Source organism: Musa acuminata, chromosome BXJ2-9, assembly GCF_036884655.1.
Source record: "Musa acuminata AAA Group cultivar baxijiao chromosome BXJ2-9, Cavendish_Baxijiao_AAA, whole genome shotgun sequence".
Classification (NCBI taxonomy): Eukaryota; Viridiplantae; Streptophyta; class Magnoliopsida; order Zingiberales; family Musaceae; genus Musa; species Musa acuminata.
The window spans coordinates 8,760,658-8,783,443 of NC_088346.1; the positions used below are offsets into that span (position 1 = coordinate 8,760,658).

Consider the following 22,786-nt stretch of genomic DNA (forward strand, 5'->3'; position numbering starts at 1 on the left):
ACGAGTTTAATTGGATTCGGGTGAAGTAAACGGGTCTCTACCCGTTGCCAGTAGGAAGGGGAGGCATGACCGTTAAACGACTAATGATATCCCAACTGGCCAAAACGGGTAAACCCGATAACTTGATATCCTTTAGTTCGTTTATGAGGAATGAAAACGCGCGACTCTAAAAACCCTGCTGCCGCTGTCTTAGGGTTTAAGGGGTCTCCGCCAAGAAAGTGAGCAGGGCAAGGCCTTCTGAGGCCTTATACTCGTGTGCTTTCCGAGGAAGGAAGCTCCCTACGCTTCTCTTTCTCTCCGCGAAGACGGCGCCTTGCCGCTGCGGGAAGCTGGCGAGAATAGCGGGGGCCATGGCGATGGGAGTTTCCGCCCGTGGAAGTGTCCTCAGACACCCCTTTCCATCGTTGACTTCTCCCTGGTTCTCGTCGTGCCTCCGCCGCGCGGTCTGCGGCATCCCATCGTTCTCGCGGGTCTCCCAAGGCCCGGACGTTGGAGGGTATTGCCTTCATCTTCTTTTTTCCTTGTGCTTGCACATCTTTTTGTTTTCTCGGTGGTTCACCATCCTTTTAATGGGCCTAGTGTTGAATTCGTTTTTTTTCTTCCAAGGATATAAATTTTCTTTCTTATGGTTGTTTTGAATTGAATATCCCTCGGTTGTTCGTCATTTTGGCAAGAATTGTAACTTTACCTGCGGCACACAGTTGATCGTTTAGCCTGTCGAACACTTTCTTCCTCCTATATTATGAAGAGTATATAAACCAGCAATAGAAGGCCCAAGTAGACTGAGGGAAGTTCGTTGGGTTTCTTATGCATGAAGTTAAAAGTTGTGGCTCTGGTCATTTAGTCGCACACGTGATTTTCGTTTTGTTTTTCGTGAATATAACTTCAAGGTTGTTTTTTTCCTATTGGAGGATTGTCTGAGAATGATTCTGCTGGTTTCTATGGTCTTCCATGAAGAAATCGATTCAATACTTGATAAAATGATTTTCCTCGCATTCTAGATGTTTGTCCGGATCATCAATAACAACTTTGGGAAAAAAATAGTACATTTATTTCCCAAGATAAAACTGAATTGTTTTCTCTTCTTCCATTTCTAGGGAAGAAGGCTCCAAGAATCTGTGGGTTCAAGCAGCTGGCAGAGTGAGGTGCGACAGAATACTTCATTCCGCTTGGCTTCCATGGATGGGTGGAAAGACCAACTTGTCAGACTCAGATTCTCATCCTAAAATTGGAAGTTCAGTGGAGCCAATTTCTCAAGAGTCGCCCCATCCTTCAAGATACGCTTCACCCCCAAGACAAGAAGGCAGAACAGAATCCCACTCCACTAAACCTGATAAATCTTTAAGACATGTTCAAGAGCCTTGTGATCCTGTTTTAGCAGAACGAAATGCTGTCCCTGGTGAGGCTGCAGGTTCCAATGGAATGTCCATCAATGGGCAAGATACTGGGACACCTTCTGATACACCTGTTGAGGGTTTGCATAAGGTGGTAGACTGGAAACAACTTGCTCGTGTATACGATAAAGTAATTGTGGTTGATAATGTGTCAACAGCTAGACGAGTAGCCAAATTACTTATGACAAAGTACAAGAATTTCATCCATGCATGTGATACAGAGGTGAGTTGACAGAACATATTGCTTTACCTGATAGTATGTGGCACAATTTCTTTGAGTGGAAATTGCTTGGAGTCAGTCTCATTGTGAATGTACAATAAGTTTTTGCAATTAATGTAGACAATTTAAAGGACTAAATATCTTACATGAAAACACCTTATGGTGACTACCACTTTTATAGCCTGAAATGGCTGTCCCAAGGGCAATATCACTAGCTATATGCATCGATCGTACGGGTTGGCTAGATCGATCATTTCTCATCATTGAGCTTAGAGACCAATTACTAGCCAAGCTAAGGGCTGCCACTATCCTTATACATTCTTTTTGTAAAAGAACTTATATCTTTAACCCCACCTAGCAACAATATTTTGGATTAACACAACTGTCCTAACTGGTGCATCAATAGTTCTTTGTTGGATGTCCAAATTACATTAAAAAAGTGTCTTATTTTTTAAGCCTTGATCGGTCCCCACCTGTGATTGTTCATGAATTCATACTTTCTTATTCTAGCTCAAACACCTTTTGAACTTTCTCATCCATATGGTATTAGCTTATAATATATGTTGTTTTCTAACCTTCTTCCAAATGGCTGTTCCATATGTCATAAATTTCATATAGTGTCTTGTTCTTTAGCATCCACATCATTTCTCTACGGTAGTTCTTTTTTGATGAACCATTTGTTTGTTTATGTTTGATATCTGTCAGTACAGATTTAAGTTATGGTTAGAAAATTACATTAACCCACAGTTAAAATCATAAAAATAGCCGATTGGTTATGGTAGTTGTGTCAAAGTTGCCTCAACCATTAACGTTTAGGCACCATGGATGCAGTTCTTATGTTTCCTCAGCTCCGTTGTTTGCTTCAGTTTTTTCTGCATGCATCATATCTTGTTGTTGTATACTCCAAGCATATCCATACTCATGATCTCTTGAAAAATCCATGCACTTTAAATATTCATATAGATCTGCAGGTCCTTGACTCTCACTCACTCTCATATTTTATGACTTATTTCATTTTACTTTTTCTCCAATAGGTTGCCAAAATCGATGTAATGTCTGAGACGCCAGTTGGACATGGAGAGCTCATATGCTTTAGTATTTACTCTGGTCCACTAGCAGATTTTGGAAATGGAAAGTCTTGTATCTGGGTCGATGTTTTGGATGGTGGAAGGGATGTATTGATGAAGTTTGTTCCATTCTTTGAAGATTCATCCATCAAGAAGGTGGTATTTTTTGAAAGTCTGACCATTTCTGAAGTCTAGATGCAATTCTTAATTCCATCTTTAATTACTCTAGGATCTATTTATTATACTTTTTTTTGGTCAATGCTACATTGTAATATGTATTTTTATTATAACAAATAGCATATAGTGCACAAATGTGCTGACATTCTCTAGATGGACGTCTTTGAATTGCTGCATGATGCTTTAGATTCTTTAAATGTTTTACATGTTTGTTTGATTCGAAATCCTCTACTTGTTCTCGTAGTTTACTTTAGCCTAGCGCATGTTCTATAAGTACAAACTTACATACACAACATATATGTCATGTAGAATCTTGCTGCAACTAATATGGGAATTAACTACATCATCAGATTGCTTAAATAATTTGATCTTTTAGTTGCCAAAAGTACTGGAAACCTAGATGTGAAAGTCGTGGTGTAGACCAATGATCGTCGCATCAGGTACTAGACCTGTTTCATTGATTTGGTCAGACCAATACATATCGGCCAGTACGGTGTACCATGTATTGTAACTCCGGTACCGGTTTGTTGGAGAGGAAAAAAGAAGAGGGAGGGGCGGTGGCTAAATGAAAGTAAGAAGAGGAAGGAAGAAGGGGAAGTGGAGGAGGAGGAAGAAGTAAGAATGTGGAGCGAAGGAGGAGGAAGAAGAAGGAAGAAGACGGGGCGATGGAGGAGAAGGAAGAAGGGGAAGCGATGGAGGATGAGGAGAAGGAAGAAGGGGAAGCATTGGAGGATGAGGAAAAAGAAGAAGGAAGAAGAGGAGAAGAGGACGGTATGTACCAGAAATAAACGGCGGCGAACAGCTGGATGATTTTTAAGGCAACCTCGACAGCAACGACGTCGTGAGAAATGGGGGTAAATGGGTTGTAAGCCCTGATCAAGGGCGGCATCACACACAGTTGTAGTTATTTTGGGTTTTTTTATATATGCTTTGGATTGGACTGCTCGAAACAGAAGTGGTTTGTGTACTGGTCCATGGCTGAATTGGTACATACCACCCGTTTCATATTCGGGGGTACGTTGGTCCTTTGTGTAAACGATATTAGGCCATTAACAATTCAAGCTTGTATATTTTTGAGCTTGAGGGTTATGAGTGAGAAAATGCTAGTTGGACGTTTGGAACTCTTGGTGAAACATTAGTTACTAGTTATGGGTGTTCAATTTTAATCTGCTTCTTGTGATTCTCTCAGGACTTGTCCAAATGTGATTGGTGTAACATTAGCTACTAGGCATGGGTGTTAAATTTTAATCTGCTTGTTATGATTTTCTCAGTACTTGTCCAAATGTGATTGTTGAGATCACAATCTTACAACATGGAATATGCTTCACAATTACATGTTACTCGGTTACGTTGCAACATTGGCATGCCCCCTCATGGCATGGACCCTGAATGGATACTATTGGGGCCAGTAGGCTAAGACTGACATAGACCAAAATCTAAATCCATATTAAGAGACAAGACTAGAAATATCTTCATATCTATTAGTTCATATCATTCGTGGCTTATTGGTAAGTTGGTGAAATGCAACATCATACCTCCGATATGAAATTTTATGTAGAATATAAACTCTGATACCAAATCTGATATAGGACAAGATACATTGAAGATACTTGGAGCAAACAAAAGAATTTCCTTTTCTAGGATCTGGAACTAGATCTCACTTGCATCTAAGTCAGGTTCTCCTTAGATTCATGTCTAAAGTTAGGTGCTACCTCAACCTTTAATGTCGACCCCTGTGATTCATAACTGATCTGTTATATCAGTGAGTGATGCGTCAGCCTTTTAAGAATGAAATTCTTTTCCCTTGTCATTTTCCATATTTTCTTTTGTTTTCATGCATGGTAAGGAACCGCTATACCATTGAATCAAATTGCGACCATGTCCTTGCAGTATCCTCTGAAGTTTGGCATTAGCTGTAAGTTGATGTAGGAAAAGATTAAAAAATGAGAAGCAATCAGATGTGGCAGATTAGATGGAGGTGGGCCAACAATTTACACTCAAGGAAGGGATCTCTGGGATACTGCCCGTACCGAGATGTGGGTATTGGTCAGAGTAGACCAGAATTTGGATCTTTCAGTTTTTGGTGGAAGGTGGTATTGTCAGTCAGACTGATATTGGTGGTAACCTGACTGGTTCTAGACCAAAATGGTTCGATATTTTGGTTCACACATATAAAGGACAGCACAAATTGGGCTCAAAACCCGAAGCAACAATATGAGAAAACAAGGAGATTGTCAAACTCATGAAAGGGCTGTAGGCTAGTTGAAATTTCTCTCAGTCTAAATAGAAACTGATACAGGTGTGGGAATCCTTGTTGGCATCCACCTTTTTCAGAGCTTTATTTTACCTATGACAACTACTATTAATTTGTTTGTCTCCAGCTTTATGTTTGAAGCCAAACAGATCTTATTAGTTTTCCAGCATAAATGGATTCATTTTTTCTGTGCATAAACAACTTGCATCATAATTGAAGTTCTCTGGAGTGGCACTGCTAATGATTAGGTGTCCAGCAGCATGCACCATGGTTAATTAAATATCTCTTCCTTTCATGTGACTTATACTGATTGTCTTAAAACAGAGTCTCGCTATACTATAAATTGATAAGATAAGGTGGCTAATCACTTTTTGTTCTTACGTTGTGGTATGTCAAAAACTCTATAAAAATTAGTAACTTGTTTTCTCTTTTTGCTAAAATCTGTAGTTTCATAGATTAATCCTATTTATTGTCATTCTTTTGTGATTGCTAATTTAGTCTGTGTTAGGTCCAGGACTAACGTGGAACTTTTTCCCCTTTGAATATCAAGTTTAAACCTGTGTTGCATTTCTGATTCTCTCTGAAGTTTGATGATTGTATGTTCTTGTTCAAGGCTACTAGTAATACAAATATTCTTGTTCTCATCTTTGTAGGTTTGGCATAATTATAGCTTTGATAGTCATGTGCTCGGAAACTATGGGATCAAGCTTTCTGGTTTCCATGCGGATACCATGCATCTTGCACGTCTTTTTGATTCTTCTAGGAGAGCTAATGGAGGATATTCACTTGAAGCACTTACAAATGATCAAAAGATCATGTCGTCCAATGATGAACTGAAAATGGGAAAGATAACAATGAAATCCATTTTTGGTAAAAGAAAGTTAAAAAAAGATGGATCTGAGGGAAAACTTATCACGCTTGCTCCTGTTGATGTGCTTCAAAGAGAAGAACGAATATTATGGATTTGCTACTCTGCTTTAGACTCGATAAGTACTTTTAAACTTTTTGATAACTTGAAAGCTAAGCTTGAGCGTGAACCATGGACTCTTGATGATATTGTAAGAGGTACGATGTATGATTTTTATGAAGAGTATTGGCGCCCTTTTGGTGTTCTGTTAGTGCAAATGGAATCTGAGGGAATGCTTGTTGACCGAACTCATCTATTGGATATAGAAAAGCTTGCTATTACTGAAAAGCAAATAGCTTCAAATAAATTCAGGAAATGGGCATCTAAGTACTGTCCTGATGCTAAGTATATGAATGTGGGAAGTGATGCTCAAATACGTCAGCTCTTTTTTGGTGATACATTGAGGAGGTACTTGCATATCATGCAGTTATTGTTCATTCCTATGATAATCAGTCTAGAAGTTCTATTCTGAGCAGCATTTAACATGATTTGTTAATCAAATTTGCCTGCTTTATTTCTTTGTTTTATGTCACACCTGTGTTAGTGTTTCTTTAAGTACTAGTGTCTTTACATGCTTGTTTAGGTTCTTCGAATGCAGGTTAAACTTTTAGATGTTTTCTTTCCATTACTTTGTCATAAATGTGCTGGAAATGAGGATATAAAAGGGTTATACTTTTAGAAGTCAGTAATGATGCTTGACATTGTTGTTTGGAAAAGTAGACTTGTAAATTGCACTGTTCCGTTAAGTAAAATTATGATGTAAATAATGTCTTGAACTAAGAATTTAAATATCAGTTTGTTATCGGTAACCAGTTGAACTAGTACTGTCCCAGTATACCAGATAGTATACTTGCTGGTTGTGCCTGTTATTATAAAAAAAGAAATAAAAAAATACCTTGATACTGACCAATATGGTTCAGTTCCAATCCTTGGTTGGATCTGTAAATGTCATATTGAAATATCTTTTCTGAGTATGCTTGTGCTCATGAGCTTGGATCAAGGTTTGCCTTTGTATGTGCTTGTGTGCACATGGTGCATGTTCATGCATGTGCTTATGCATGTGTGTGGGTCCAGTTAATTGTAGTTTGCTCTATGGAAGTTAGTTTTTATTTTTGTTGCTACTCTTCAAAGGCAACATGTGCAAGCACGAATGCAGATCCAGTTTCCTTTAATGGCCTATGTGAGTTTTTCCTGTCTCATCAAAGCTTCTTAAAATGCTCCTGTATATATTTCATACTTATTATTGATATGAGTCAACAATTTGTAACAATTTCTTTTTATTGCTTTTGATTTGCAGAAACGAGACAAACAAATGTGAAAATGATCAAAACAAATGCTTGTCTAAGCCAAAGTCTTTTAAGGTGCCTAATACTGAGAATGTCATTGAGGATGGAAGGAAGTCTCCTTCCAAATACCGCACTATTGTGCTAAATAAAATTTGTGAAGAATTGCAAACAGATATGTATACAGATAGTGGGTTGCCTTCTGTCTGTGGTGATGCTCTAAAAGTTTTTGCTGGGAAAGTCTCGAATAATCAAAATTTTCTTATTGATGATGCATCATATCAGTCTGGTAGTGATGAAGAGGTTAACGTTGACCATGATTCCACAAAGGAGACAGAAATGTCTCATGACAAAGACATTTCTGATTATGGAACTGCATACAAGGCATTTGGAGAAGGTAAGGAAGGAAGGGCGGCTTGTCAAGCTATTGCAGCTCTTTGTGACGTCTGCTCAATTGATTCGTTGATATCAAACTTCATTCTTCCCTTGCAGGTAAGTTGATTCTGTGTAACATATATATTATCCTTGTGGAAAAAAAAACTACATACAAATTGAAGAGAAGTTAGGTGTACTTTGGAATCAATGAGCATAATAATTCAATTTTTCATTCCATGCATCTAAGGCATATTTATTTACTTACAAATATTTTAGCATATACTCTCTTTACTATGTTCATTATCTGTTTTTATTTTACTGGAGAAACAAAATTGTTCTTCCTATCCAGTGGATGTATTATTTTGAAGAGATTTTGGTGTTGGTTTAGATTTTGATTGCCCCTTGTGTGTTTCTTTCTTGTGCTCGTAGGGGAATGATATTTCATGTGTTAATGGACGAGTTCATTGTTCTCTAAACATCAACACTGAAACTGGACGCTTATCAGCTAGGAGACCAAATTTGCAGGTTTCTCTACTCTCTCTCTCTCTCTCTCTCTCCCCCTCTCTCTCCCTCTCTCCACGAACCTGCACATGCATGCAAGCATGCACATATACACACTCAGTCTCTGCCTTCTCCCTCTGCTATTTCTGTTATATGTTCCCATGAGAAGTGGAATGTGATAATAGTTTTGAGAGTTGTGCTTTGTGTTTGTATTTGAAAATGTCATCAAATTTTGTCTTCTGGTAACTTGACGTTTATCTTAACTTTATTTACCAGTTGAGATTGAAAATTTTGGAAATTTTTAGGTAACATTAATTGACATTGTAAATTGGTCATGCTTCCTGAATAATTACAATTGTTTAAATCCCTAAAATACATATGCTGCTATAAATGACATGTGATGAAATATCTAGGGTGATACATATCTTGTTGACCCTAAGATATCTAAGATCATATATTTAAAGCTGCATACATTGACCCTCTCCGGATCCCGCATTGGCGGGGGCTTTGTGCATTTTCTTAATCTAAGATCATATATAATATGAAATTTATATTAAATTTTAAATGATTAATCAGTTGTTACATTTTCAGAAAACCGACTGGACCAATATATGTATAAATTGGTATTTACCTGTCTGGCGAAGAACCAGTATTTGGATCGGCAATTTTCCTTGGGTTAGTTCAGAATTTTTTTCTTCTAATATGTCTAGCCTGTTGAAGATAGCCGAAAGAGTTGTTAATGGCAGACCTACCCACACGTCTTCTCTCTTATCGTGGATCTACATCCTCGTTGATCCAAAATAGATTTGCATGGATGTAGTTCAGATTTTCAATGATTTAGCCTAGATCTGCGTGACTATCTTTCTCGGCTGGTCTAGGCTAGATCTGCTAGGTTTGAGCCTTAATCCTTGTGGATCTAGCCGCAAGTTCATTAAGGAAAACACCTCAAATCTGACCTAGTTTGATTAATTAGCATTTCACAGGATGAAATCCAATCCTAAAGTCCTTGCAACAAAATATAAAGTGATCAAAAATTGAAATTAAGGTTTGGATTTGCCAAATTTTGGAGGAAACCTGGTTTGGAACTCAAGATTGAGCCTTTAATTTCTTGAGATTGAACTTCTCTTTGCAAAATCACTTGCGAGAGGATTCGAGTGAAGTTCGAATGAGATTGAGAGGAGTGAAGACGTATAAAAGGGGAGAGGAAAGAGGGGTTGATGGGGATACAGAGACAATCTGGTAATTGGGCAGTCAGGTTGCTGCCTGATATACCATATCCAATTGAAAACCAAGCTGTAACTAGTGGTAACTGGTAAGCCTCAGTTTGAACCGGTGATACCTCATAGTGTACCACCATCTGTCCGAACCTGGCTGCAAGGTAGGGGGGCTGCCCCATGTATCAGATTTAGGTTGAAGTATCCACGTATCCGAATGACATTTCAAACATTGTATGATTTTATGTTAGAAGTATCCTACTAACATCATAACTTTCATGTATCTAATGCAAATTGGTTTGGCACTTTGTTGTAGACTTGTATCTATGTTTTGTATGCTATTGCATGCACACATATGCAATTTACACATGGAGGTAGTCATTTGACTGGGCCATGAGATTGGCATTCATACGTGTCAAATGCTAGTGTACATCAGTATGTCGGGATCTCATGGGACAACATTGTTTTGATGGTTGATCACTTTTGGTACTGCATTAACACTGCTTTGATTTTGTTTTGGTCTTTATACAATGTTTAAAGCAATGTTTTTTAGTGTTAATAGGGCTGTTTCTTGTGTTGTCTTTCTAACCAGAACCAACCTGCTCTCGAGAAGGACAGATACAAAATCCGGCAGGCTTTTGTTGCTGGACCTGGAAAATCTCTTGTTGTTGCTGATTATGGACAGGTGAGGAAACAAATTACTTGTTTGTAATTATTTTTGTAGTCCTAGTTTAGGAACAAGTATCTAATGTTTGTTATTTTTTGTTAATGCTTAATTTGGACATTAATAGTTGGAGCTTAGGATTTTAGCACATCTTGCAAACTGTAAAAGCATGTTGGAAGCCTTTAGAGCTGGTGGGGATTTCCATTCCAGAACAGCTATGAACATGTATTCACATGTGCGTGAGGCTGTTGAAAAGAAGAGAGTGCTCCTGGAGTGGCATCCTCAACCAGGAGAAGACAAGCCTCCAGTTCCATTGTTGAAGGTAAGCATGCTTTTAACACTTCTATGCTATTACATTCTGGAACTTTGTGGAATCATTGTATAGATAGCTAATTGTTGAGATGTACAAATTTGTTGTGATAATAAGTGTCTTGGAACTTCTCTAAGAGTTACTCGGCTGGCACTTCATGTCATGGATCTTTGTCCCAAAATCTATCATATTTTGACTTCATGTTGTATGTTACCTTCTTTTAGTCGGTCAACTACAAGATCACAATAAGAAAGTCACTTATTTAACTTAGTATATTTTGGTTTTGATTGTTCTAATTATTGCAATGTAATTGTAGATGCTAATCAGGTTTTGTGTTTAGTGTTACTTAAGGCACTTCTACTGAAATATGCTGTTATAGTCATGATAGTCATTGTAAATGGCTGGCTGCAACATTGGGATGTTCAAACGTGGGTGGGTTGCCAGCAAGTATGAGCCACTGCAGTTTTCTCTTAGTAGTTGCCAAAATGAATATCCTACTATGTTCCAGACTCATCTCTTAAGCTCCAAAATGTGATGGCTTTGCAGGATACTTTCTTTGGGTAGTCAAAATTCTGAATTTTGATTGGTTTTCACCATGAACTTTCATACTATGCTAAATATCTTTCCGGTCTGCCTGGTCTCCTTGTCAAACTTTTGAAGTGAATCCTGTTTGCTGCCTCCTGAAGTAGTTGAGTTTAATACCATCAATCAAGTCTCTTAAATAGTCATGCTTGGCCTGTAAACATCTGTTGTTTCTTTAGTCTGGCCGTTCCCCCTAAGAATGTTGTGAATTATTTAATCCTGATATCCTGATTTGTTTGTTTATTATTCTAAATTTCTTTGAATTTTGGTCTTGTGCTTCACTTATGTATTTCCTTTATTCTGTCTGCAGGATGTTTTTGGTTCTGAAAGAAGGAAGGCTAAGATGCTTAATTTTTCTATTGCTTATGGCAAAACTCCTGTAGGTCTCTCTCATGATTGGAAGGTAATTACCATAATAACCTTTAAATATGGCCATTGTTACATATATAGTACTTATTGATGCTTTTAAACCTTCTTATTCTATGGCACAAGTGTTTAGATGCCAATCTCCATTTACTTGTTACAAGATTCTGGTACTGATTATCTTATGCATTATAAATATTCATGCATCATTATATTTGATATGCCTTGCCAATGTTGAGGCATAATCCATTAGTTATGATGTTTTACAAAAGAGATGCAAATACAATATTGCATTGGTAATAATTAGTTAAGAAGACACAGGAGACTACCAGTCCTAGGATCTGAGAAATAGATTAGGCAAGATGAACTCAAGTAAATTTCTTGGTTCAGCATGATAGTAGTGTAACATAAAAGAAAAACTAATTGCCTGCAACCTAATGGATATGTGTCTGACATGACAGTAGTATAAAGAGCCAAGATCAACCCCAATGCTTTTCACTTCATTGACTTCAAGATACCCTCACTTGTTAATCCATATGCCTCTTCTAAAATCATGGGTCTAGAATTCACATATAGCACAGTGATTTAAAAAGCGCCAAGCGCCAAAAGATGCTAAGGTCCAAAAACGACCGAGGCGTTAAGCGCTCGCCCGAGCGAAACGAGGCGCTAAAATATAAAAATATAAAATATAATTAATATATATAATTATTTAAAAATTTAAATAAAAATATGCTATTAAATTAAGAAAATTAATAGTATTAAAATTAAAATAATATATTATTAATCTAATAAATATAAATACTATTATTAGTATACTGTTAACAGTATACAGAAGGAGAAGAAGGAAGAGAAGTGTAAGGGGGTGCTGATTGAGAAAAGAGGAAGCGGCAGCGGAAGTGTAAGGAGGTAGCGGTAGTGGGACCAAGAGTGGGAGTGGGAGCGGCGACAGTGGCAGCAGCAGCGAGCAGCGGCGAGTAGCGGGAGCGGGAGCAGTAGCGACGATAGCGGCAGCGGTAGTGAGCAGCGACAACGACAACGAGCAGGGTTAGGGTTGGGTAGCGACAGTTGATATCGATGCTTTAGTTGGTTCGATTGAACCAACTAAAGCATTGGAGACCGAACCAGACCTAAAACGTTGGTTTGGTCGCCTGGTTTAACCCAGGCGCTCGCCCGAAGCGCCCAGCGCCTAGGCTGGGGCAAGCGCCCAAGTGGCGCCTCTTTGAAGCGCGCCGCCTGGAAGTGAAGCGAGGCGCTCGGGCCTCGCCTCGCCTCACCCGAGCACCTTTTTAAATCACTGATATAGCAAGCAACTCATTGTTTCATCTCCCTTCTTACTATGCTGAATCCTTTTCCTTACATAGGACAGTTGCTTGCTACCTCGTGTGAAGCTGATCCAGCTTGTGGTTTTTGTTATATGACTAGTAGCAATGCAAAACAATGGGACATAACGGGCTTGACACCAATGACTATAGGCAGTCTATCATGGGATGACTCTAGGGAGGACTTGAAAACACATTAGACAATTATTTCCTAGAGTTAACATGCTAAAGTATCATAAAATTTCAACTTCTGGCCATATTCAACAGTTCTTACAAAAACCTATTTTCTTGTACATGCCATATTATTGGATGGCATGAGATTACTCTTGCACATTATAGCTTTGAATTAAAGTGTTTAATATTATCTACCTTGAAATATGAAAAATTTGTGATCAGAAGGTAAATTAGACCTACCTTAAAACAGAGGTTGTAGTCATTACAGCAGACTTGTTATAACTCAATTTGTCACTAATGATCTTAAATCAGAATTAGAAGCAATAAGATAAGGTCCTTCATGGTAGTCAGTTCCAAAAGTGGAAATGCAAATTCTGTGACGTGTATGCAGTGATCGTTAGTTACTTGCCTTATGTCAAAAATATAATCAACGATAATTTCTCCAGTAACATAAATTAATTACTATAAATAATGTATTGTTTTATTATTAACTTCCATGTTTGTGTACTATAGTTAAGGAAATGATTAAATTTGATTTCCTGAATAAATTAGGAATTATACTCATCAATTAAATTATTAATTGATTTATTTCATAATGAGTGATTTGATTTTTAGGAAGTAAATAGTTTAATTTCTATTTTTGTGTGAGAACCATAAGAAATGAATAATATATTTCTCTCTTTATGTATAAAAGCAAAATAAAAATAAATAAAAAAAATAAAAAAATAAATTATTATTTACCTTTCGAGGAGATCTCATCTTCTCCTATGTAAAGGGGGCTCCTCCTCCCTCATTCCTTAACGAGCCTGACAATTAATGATTGAGAAGAGGACTTCCTGAAGAGATGATCTCGAGAAAATGATAGTCGATGAGAGGTAGGATCTTCTATTATTTTTACCAGTTTTGTTTTATGTTTTGAAATCTTGATATTGGGACTATTATAATTTTATGATGTATAATAATATTTTAATTTCGAAATTTAATGATTATAAATAATGATAATTGATTTGTGATGTTAGAATGATTATTTGATTTATATTGATTTCTTAAGCTTAAGTGAATTTTAAGATTTATTTAATTATTAATTTTTTTAGTTTTGGATTAAGAGTTTTGATTCAGTTAAGTAGATATATTTTTGTTTCAAGAATCATGTCTATACTCCTATGATTTAATTAGTTTTAAATTTAAGATCATGAATTTAAATCCTTTAATTCATCAAATCACGATCTTATAATAAGAACAAGAAATCTTTCTCGATCAATCCCCTTGCCCCTTATTTTTCGAGAATTAGAAAGATCCTTTTCGAGTTTGAATTTGTTCATTTGGAATCCATACTCTTCTATCTTCTACTTATTTTGAATATCTACTTTTTTTTTTTGCTTTATTCTTTATTTCATTTCGATTTTCTTTCCCTCTCTTTTCTTTTTATTCCCTTCCATCATTACTTAAGTTCCCATGGGTTTGTTGATTCTGTAGAATCTGACCCATTTTCTCATCGAGCGAATGGTATGAAATAAATCAGATTGATTTTTCGATCAAAAACAAAAAAGTACTATGTGAAATCTTTGACTTTGAGTTATTCTTTAATACTTTAAAATATTGAAATCTAATTTGATAAGAGGAGTTTAATTGGGGTTTGAATTGAGTCGGGTTAATTTGTCAAACTGGGTTGACCCAACCCATGTGGTCATATATGACTCAGCCCATGTGACTAGACATGATATATAGCCTATATGGCCAGATAAGAGCCAACCCATGTGGCAAGGTATGACCCAACCGATGTGGTCGGGCATGACCCAATTGATGCGGATGAGCATGACCCAACCCATGTGGCCAAGTACGGTCCAGCCCATGTGGTTATGTATAACCTAGCCCAAGTGGTAAGGTACGACCCAACCCATGTGGTCAGGCATGGTCCAACTCATGCGGCTAGGTACGATCCAGTCAATGTGGTCAGACACGACCCCAACTCATGTGTTTAGGCATGACCCAACCCGCGAGCCAAGCATGGCTAAGTTTAGTAGTAAGGCTCAGCCCAACTTATGAGTGAGGCTTAGCCTAGTCCATAAAGTTAAGCCTGCCTAGCTATGCGATTGGCGTTAGGCACATCGTCGTTTCTCTATCTAGTCCGTTGTACCTCAACTCAACATATTATTTGGGATAGACATGTGCAATGCATGTGACCTGTCCAAAACTCAGGTGGGTTTGTTCGGTTTGGGCTAGGACCATAAATACTAGTCCCCTCCATCCCTTTTTCCCTCATATAATTTCTACTCTCACTTTATCTCTATATGTATTTGAATATGTTCTATGTATACTGTGTTGCAGATCTATCCATACCTAAGTGTGTTTTATGCACATTCTAGTTCATTCTACGTATAATGGAATAAAAAGCTAGGACGAAGATGGACTAGAAGTTTTATATTGGAAAGGACAAGGAAAAAAAGTTATAAACTGGTCCAGTGGAGCCAGAGCTCAGTTATTGTTTTTTGGAATTATGCTTTATTGTCAATCTCTATATGTAAAATGGCTAGATTTTATATAGATTATGTCATGGGCAATGGACATGTTATATCAAAGCTCAATGATGAGTACTTTCTTCTGTTTTGTCTGTTAACCGCATTAAGACTTCAAATTTTAGCTGTGTACAGTTTGGCCCAGTTTTGTTGTCAGTTCATGATTCAGTTCACAATATATTTGTCCATATTATATTTTGCCTTGTGATGAAAACCTCTCAGCTGTTATCTATTTTGAAGTTTAGAAGATGATTTTCTCGCAAGAAATCACAACTGTCATTAAGTCTAAGGAGTGCCTTGCTGTTAGCGTGCATAAGGCATCTAAGAGTGTTTATTTGACAGTCACTAATAGCGCATCCATCTTGGGTTTGTTGGAAGGCTCGTCAAGGGATGGAAGTCTGCAGGGAGCCTGAAGGCCTCTGATAGTCAGGTCCTACCTTCAAATGATCGGGCCTTCCTTAATCATGTTCTTAGTGATCTCAGTTCCTTGTGTCCCTTCGCATTTGTATCAACCGTGTGCCATTTCAGCATCATGGTGTCTTTTGCTGACATTGCATCTACTCACATTGTCAACACGCCTGTATGCTCTCTTACTGCTGATGTGGTGTTTGTCTGGTTCCTAACTGCCACTGGCATGTCATATTTTGTAATGTCTGTGGTTGCAAAATGGGATCTTTATGTACATCCAAATATTCAGGCATGCTATGACTTCGTATGATGGAATAAGTTTCAGGCATATTAAATACTGGTATCAAGTGCCAGTTGTTACCATTATGTTAGTGGGTATATTTTCTAGCTATAATTCCTTGTACTTCAATTTCATGCACGTAACCAAATTTCTATTTTTATTTGTTTAAATGAAATGTCCAGGTCGTGTTTAAGAAAGCATAACCTTTTGGAAGAGATTTGTGTTGCGTTTTTGGATATGCACATTTACGTTGTGAAGTTTCTCGTTTGGCTTTCTGATGCAACTTAGATCGACTAACTACTACTAGAATGTCCTCAAAATTTGCTGTGTTCTCAGGTTTCTGTTAAGGAAGCTAAAGATACAGTTTCTCTTTGGTACAAAGAAAGAAAAGAAGTTCTACACTGGCAAGAAGAACGCAAAAAGGAAGCTATTGAAAGCAAATGTGTCAGGACGTTGCTTGGACGATCGCGGCATTTTCCTTCAGTGGAAACAGCAAGGAATGCTCAGAGGCGTCACATTGAACGAGCAGCTATTAATACTCCAGTACAGGTATTCCTTCACATCAACCATGGATTACTGTTCACTATGAAGGACTTGTTCTGGATATCAGTTATTGCTTAGGACTGGTTTTGATACCAAATATAATGTAAAATAAAGAACTAGTGCTGTCACCTTTGGTCCTTTTGTTCTATTCATTACATTTCATTGGATGCCTCAACAAACTTCTTTTGGGTTTTGCATGAAATAAACTTTTGAATTTTTTTTACATTCTACCTACTATTGTGAATGTATTTGATGTTTGAGATGGAATTTACATTCTACCTTCTTTTGGGTTTTTTAAATTGATATCTCGATTTGTTTCTGTGATGGAATTTTCACGGCTGGAATGTGTTTTTATTTTGGGAAACTAGAGGTAACAAATCCCATGACATGGGCCATTTCCTGCTTTTTGGCAAACACAATCTGTGTTGTGCCTGCTGACCGGCAATACTGTTCCAGCATGGAATTGGTGTGTCTAGGAACACCAAAAAACATGAACCATACGTACAATCAGCAATTTCAATAGGCGCTCGGGCGAGGCGACGCGAGGCCCGAGCGCCTCGCTTTGAAGAGGTGTCGCCTAGGCGCTCGCCCGAGCTTAGGCGTCAGGCGCTTCGAGCTAGTGTTTTATGTTTGGTTCGGTCTCCGATGCTTTAGTTGGTTCAATGGAACCAACTAAAGTACCAATATTGGCCTCCCAACATTCCTCTCGTGACTTCCCCAACCCTAACCTTGCTCGTGATTCTACCGCTGACATTTCCTCTCTACTGCCACTGCCTCTCTCCGCTATCATTGCCTTTCTTCGTTGTCGTTGCTCTCCGCTGCCGCTGCCACTGCCACTGCTTGCCATTGCTATCGTTGCTCGCCGTTGCTGCTGTCGTTGCCACTATCACTGCTCCTGCTGCCACTACTATCGCTTCTGCTTCTCTCAGTCAGCAACCTCGGTGTTACTCTTACATTGCGCCCCACTATTGCTACCGCTGCTGCTGCTCGTGGCTACCACTATCTTTGCCGCTGCCACTACCGCTGCTGTCGCTGCTTGCCACTATCGTCGCTCCCGCTCCCGCTACTATTGTCGCTATTCATTGCTATTGTTACTCTTATTCCCTCTACTCATATCGACTTGATAGTATACTGTTAATCATGGTATGCAATTTCGAATGGTGCCGCCCGATATGGGCGGTACGTATCGGTTCGACGGTATATCGGTACGTGGACCGCTAATGTGCTACAGTGTTGCACTACAGTAGTGCTATAGTGCTACAGTAGAGAGAAATATTTAAAATTAGGTGTACCGCTCGGTACGCCATGATGTATTGCTCGATAGGCCCTGGTGTACCGCTCAGTACACGATATCGTACCGTATCGAGCCAATCTCGAAATACCGGTACAGTACGGTATTGCATACCTTGCTGTTGACACTTAACAGTATATTAACGGTATATTATTAACTGTATACTAGTAATAATAATTTTTATTTATTAGATTAATAATATATTTATTTTGATTTTAATACTACTAATTTTTATTTATTTGAAATTATTGTTATTGTTTTGAATTTTGAGATTTTTTGTTAATGGGATATTGTGATTGTGTAAGATTTTTTAATTTAAAATCATATTTTTTTATTTAAATATATTGATTAATTATATTATATATTTTTATATTTTAGTACCTCGCTTCGCTCGGACGACGCCTAGTGCCTCGGGCATTTTTGGACCTTGGTACTTTTTGGCTCATAACGCTTTTTAAATCACAGCGTATAATTTAAATGTTGAAATGGTGCTATCTTTCTTTTTTTTCCTCCTGTTCTTTGTTTGCACTTGGTTGTTTTGCAGTTGGAACTCTAAACATCGTGCTATACTTCATTGTTTTTTTACTTAACATCAACTTGATGGATGGTAAGGGTTGTATTGCTATTATCTGTTATTTAGACAGAAGAATGTTCCTCCTCATTTTATCGTTTTATGCTTCTCTGAGTCATTTGATGCTTATAGCTGTCTCATGAAACTTCTACACTTATTCCATCAAACCTATTCAAGATTTTCATTATCTTTTAATTTAACAGGGAAGTGCAGCAGATGTTGCCATGTGTGCAATGCTCGAGATAGATAGGAATATTCGTCTGAAGGAGCTCGGATGGAAATTGCTATTGCAGGTTAATTTATCATATTGCTAACTTGAGTTTGCAGGAATTCCACCAGCCACTTAATAGTCCTCGAATGAATATCCTAATAACTAGCCAGCTCATCTTAACCCTAGCAGAATTTGTTGTGATTTCTTTTCCCATGACTGTTTTTAAAAGTGATGTTACATTAATTTATTATAAGGTAGAATTATTTAAAAGAAATGAAGGTTAGCATGCTATTTAGCAAGAGGCATGATTTTGTGATCATAAAAAGATTTCCCATGCTTTTGTTGGTTTTAGTGGGTTCACCAGAATAACTGCCAAATTTTACTTGTAGAGGTTAATGTTGATTTTGTCTAAGCTTCTTTTGGTCTTAAGCATTTAGTGGTGCATTGTTTCTCTAAATGATCGTTGAACAGTAATTTTTTTTGTTTATTGAATTTATTTCTTTCTTCCTAGTGTTCATTTCTGCTGTTAGTCCCATAGTTTTTCTTTCCATCTTTTTGTTATTTTTTCCCTATTTTGCATCCTTGTTACTTTGTTATTGTACTTTCATAGGCTCTTAAATGATGGTAATTTAAGTCAAACATAGATTTTGATCATATGGAGGCTTGGCTTTTCATTGGTTAGCCAATGATAGACCTTTGCAAAATATCCTCTTTTACACAAACAAATGGAACTTTGCTTTGAATTCCGAAAAGTTTGTTATGATCATTACTTTATTATTTTCCCTGAGAAGGAAGTAAATAGTCCTTTTCTGGGGACCTTGGTGTTCGATGCCCTGTTCTTGTCTCTTTTTAAGGATAAATGTGAGATCATCAGTAGCATCTTATGCATTCTTAAGAAAAAAGAAATATCTTGTAATTCAATCTTCAGGGTCAGTACTGATCATCGATGACCTCATTTAGTTTGAGTTTTTTTATTCAAAGTTTGTCATGACAAGGTTGCCCATATGGTGATCGTATAATATTGTATGAAATTTAGGTCCTTTTGCCCATGTCTCGGTTCTCGCTATGTGATGCTGCGCCGCCCATCTTTCCTTTCAATTGTTTTAGTTTGCAGTATTAGCATTCTGGGTTCTTGTTGCCCGACCAGATTTCCTCTAAATCAGAGAATTGCTAATGGCATGCTGTGGCTGGATTCAGGTGCATGATGAAGTAATACTGGAAGGACCAACGGAGTCAGCTGAGCTCGCCAAGTCCATTGTTGTCGAGTGCATGTCCAAGCCCTTTTACGGCACGAACTTCCTCAAGGTTGCCCTGGTGGTGGATGCCAAATGCGCACAGAACTGGTATGCAGCCAAGTAACCAACAATTGGGCACCATGTCTTAGATCCTGCATTTTTTTAAGAAAGCCTACCGGGAGGCATAGCCTGCTGGTTTGCTGTGCCGTTGACGGCAACAAGAAGATAGAAAAGAGAGATGTATTATCTGTAGGAGCAATTCCATGTTGTATTGAGCAGTGCCATGTAATGCATGAGCTGCTGAAATGGCCTTTTTTTTGCTGCGTATTTGTTAATTGGGTGGTTTATTGTTCTCATTGTAACGACTGTCATTATTTATGTTCAAAAGAGGTGGCTGCTTACAGCGTTCTGCAGCTTCTAAGATTAATCTTCTACATGTGCTTCTCATGCAGAGGACTTTGCCAGGTTATTATGCCATGCTTGCCGATAACTTGTTATCGAGTGGCACTAGTGATCGTTTTCATCCTCTCTTTTCATGTGGTGCGAACAAGTATGTTGAATTTAGACAATTCCGGTCACCGGGGTTGGCATAAGAATGCGATTTTTTTGGGCGAGTTTACTGCTCTGTTGGTACGCGATAACTGCACTGATATGTTTCCCAACTCGCCATCGTGGTAATACGAGACTATATACATTTTTCGGTCGCCTCGGGGCTAGTGTGCGGCTAGTTGACCGACGAATCTTGATAGGATTACGAGAGCCCAAGAAAGCTCGCATCGATTGATGATAGTAACACACAAAGGTCCCTTCGATTCCCCTGTTCGTTCGCGCTTGTGTAAGTATCTTCTCTCTACTCGCTTCCTGATGATGTCCATTCGTATTTGATCCAAACCCTAAACTCTGGTGATTTAAGAGTAGTATTGATTGATGCATGGAGGATATTATCAATCATTCATCCGATATATATGTTCAACCTAAAAAAAGAGACAAAAGTTATTCATTAAGGGATTGCCCATGTGGACAATGGACTAAAATGTACGGTTGCAAACTATCTAAAGTTATTAATTTAGGCATCACCATGTGAAAAAAGAGAAGATCATTTTTTACCACTCACCACCATATGCACCTATCTCAAGTTATTAATTTAGTCATCGAAGGAACCTAAGTCAGAAAATCTTTCAAGGCCTTAGTCTTTATGTAGGTGATACATCGAAAAATCGACATTTTCATTACAAAGGCATTTTGGACAATCCAGCGCATAAATCACGTCGAGTTGACATCTTTCTATAACTATTATAATGCTTACTTCTATATATGTGAGAAGCCGAGAGGGTGTTGGCCGAGATACATGAGAATATTCGAGAAAAACAAGTATTAATAATCGAAAGTGTTAGCATTATCAATTGAGAAGAACAAGTATTAATGATAAGTGATGGGTACCATGGAGCCATTGCTGGAGAGATGTGCTATGCATCCCATGGCATACAAGCAAAGGGATAATCGCTCCACGCTGGTTGATGTATTGGTTGAACCACCTTGATGGAGTCGCCTTCTCGGGGCACATTCCACTCTAGGGAGCATTCCAACCATGGCAAAAAAATTACCAGAGTACACAAGATTAGCTAATGATGTAAGTTTAAAAATTATGATTATATTACTATTATGCGAAATATCTTAATATCAGAAAATTAAAATCATGGTAGATCAAAATTTATGATACAAATCTTTCGATGCTACTTAGAAAGCCTTTATCTGATTTGTAAGTATACCGTCGTCGAATCTGAAAGCTATAGTAATGCTAATTTATAAAAATTGCTAGACTCACATTCTCATCTTTTTCCTTTTTTTACAAAACTATTATAAACGATGGATTACACATAAAGGGGATATGAGAGAAAATATATAATCTCTTAGTGGCTGATTCATATGACTAAAAAGAGGATGAGAGAAGATCTATAATCTCTCAATGTTATTACGTATACATATTGAGTCTCTAGGAGTCTATGATAAATAATTAGTAAAGTCTCTCTCATCAAGGTTATCTCGTTATGAATCCTATCATCCAGTCGACGCTGGCCACGGCTAGCAAATGCTAAGTGTGATATTACTGCATATAGTAGTAGTTGTCACAATCATCATAGTCGCCACAACTATCACAGGTAGCATCGCTACATGCGATGCTACTACAGTCACTGTAGTTGCTGTAGGCAGTAGCTCTGTTGTAGCTGCTACACACAATGATAAACCGTATGTGGAATCCTATCATACAATCGCTTGTGACCAAGGCAGGCTAGCCATTGTCGATTATTGTAATCTATGACGCTTTCACTTCGTACATAATTATTGCCCACCATTGGACTAGCGACCATCGGAGACCATCATCCTCAATAAAACTATTATCAATAACAAGTTGTTAATAGTTGTCCATTGATCAAACAAGAGAAACCTCGCATCACTCATGAGCATATGATAGGATGAACTAGATAGAAAGTAGATCAACAACACAAACATATCATTCAAGTATCGTAAATGAAAATCGAATAATACTTTTTTGCAAGCGAATAATAGTAATAAATATATCTAAATACTTTTACAAACTAAAGTATTCGACTTCAAAAAATATCTTTCGGATACTTTAGTAATACCATAGTTTAGTTTAGTAATAAACTAAACTATGGTATTATTATGTGAGATACTTTAATGCTAGAAAACTGGAATCAAATAACGATATATCAAAATTTACTATGCGTATCTTTCGATGCTACTCAAAAAATATTTATCTGATTTATGAATATACTGTTATCGGATCTAAAAGTTATAATGATACGGATATGTAAAAAAAGCTAGATTTGTCTTCTCCTCTCTTTCTATCATTCATACAATTGCTACGTGCAATGGATTAACGACATAGAAGATATGAGAAAAGA

At 37.7% G+C, this 22,786-nt stretch overlaps 1 protein-coding gene across 2 annotated transcripts; it reads left to right on the top strand.

Moving 5' to 3' along the window:
* Positions 1–177: 177 nt before the first annotated feature.
* Positions 178–20,293, top strand: LOC103998119 (DNA polymerase I A, chloroplastic). Of its 2 annotated transcripts, XM_065125431.1 has the most exons (12): positions 178–496; positions 1,098–1,617; positions 2,649–2,837; positions 5,766–6,427; positions 7,317–7,794; positions 8,107–8,202; positions 9,985–10,077; positions 10,184–10,378; positions 11,259–11,351; positions 16,345–16,557; positions 18,617–18,706; positions 19,822–20,293. In XM_065125431.1, the coding sequence occupies exons 1-12, from the start codon at positions 351–353 to the stop codon at positions 19,981–19,983; spliced, it is 2,937 nt and encodes a 978-aa protein (XP_064981503.1). In that variant the 5' UTR covers positions 178–350; the 3' UTR covers positions 19,984–20,293. The 2 variants fall into 2 exon arrangements, with proteins under 2 accessions (XP_064981503.1, XP_064981504.1); XM_065125432.1 differs by lacking the exon at positions 16,345–16,557.
* The last annotated feature ends 2,493 nt before the right edge of the window (positions 20,294–22,786 follow it).

Excerpts from the sequence above, each read along its gene's own strand:
- LOC103998119 (XM_065125431.1), top strand. The coding sequence starts at position 351 with ATGGCGATGGGAGTTTCCGCCCGTGGAAGTGTCCTCAGACACCCCTTT. Across the intron at positions 6,428-7,316 it reads TTTGGTGATACATTGAGGAG|AAACGAGACAAACAAATGTG; the intron begins GTACTTGCATAT and ends TTTGATTTGCAG. Across the intron at positions 8,203-9,984 it reads CTAGGAGACCAAATTTGCAG|AACCAACCTGCTCTCGAGAA; the intron begins GTTTCTCTACTC and ends CTTTCTAACCAG.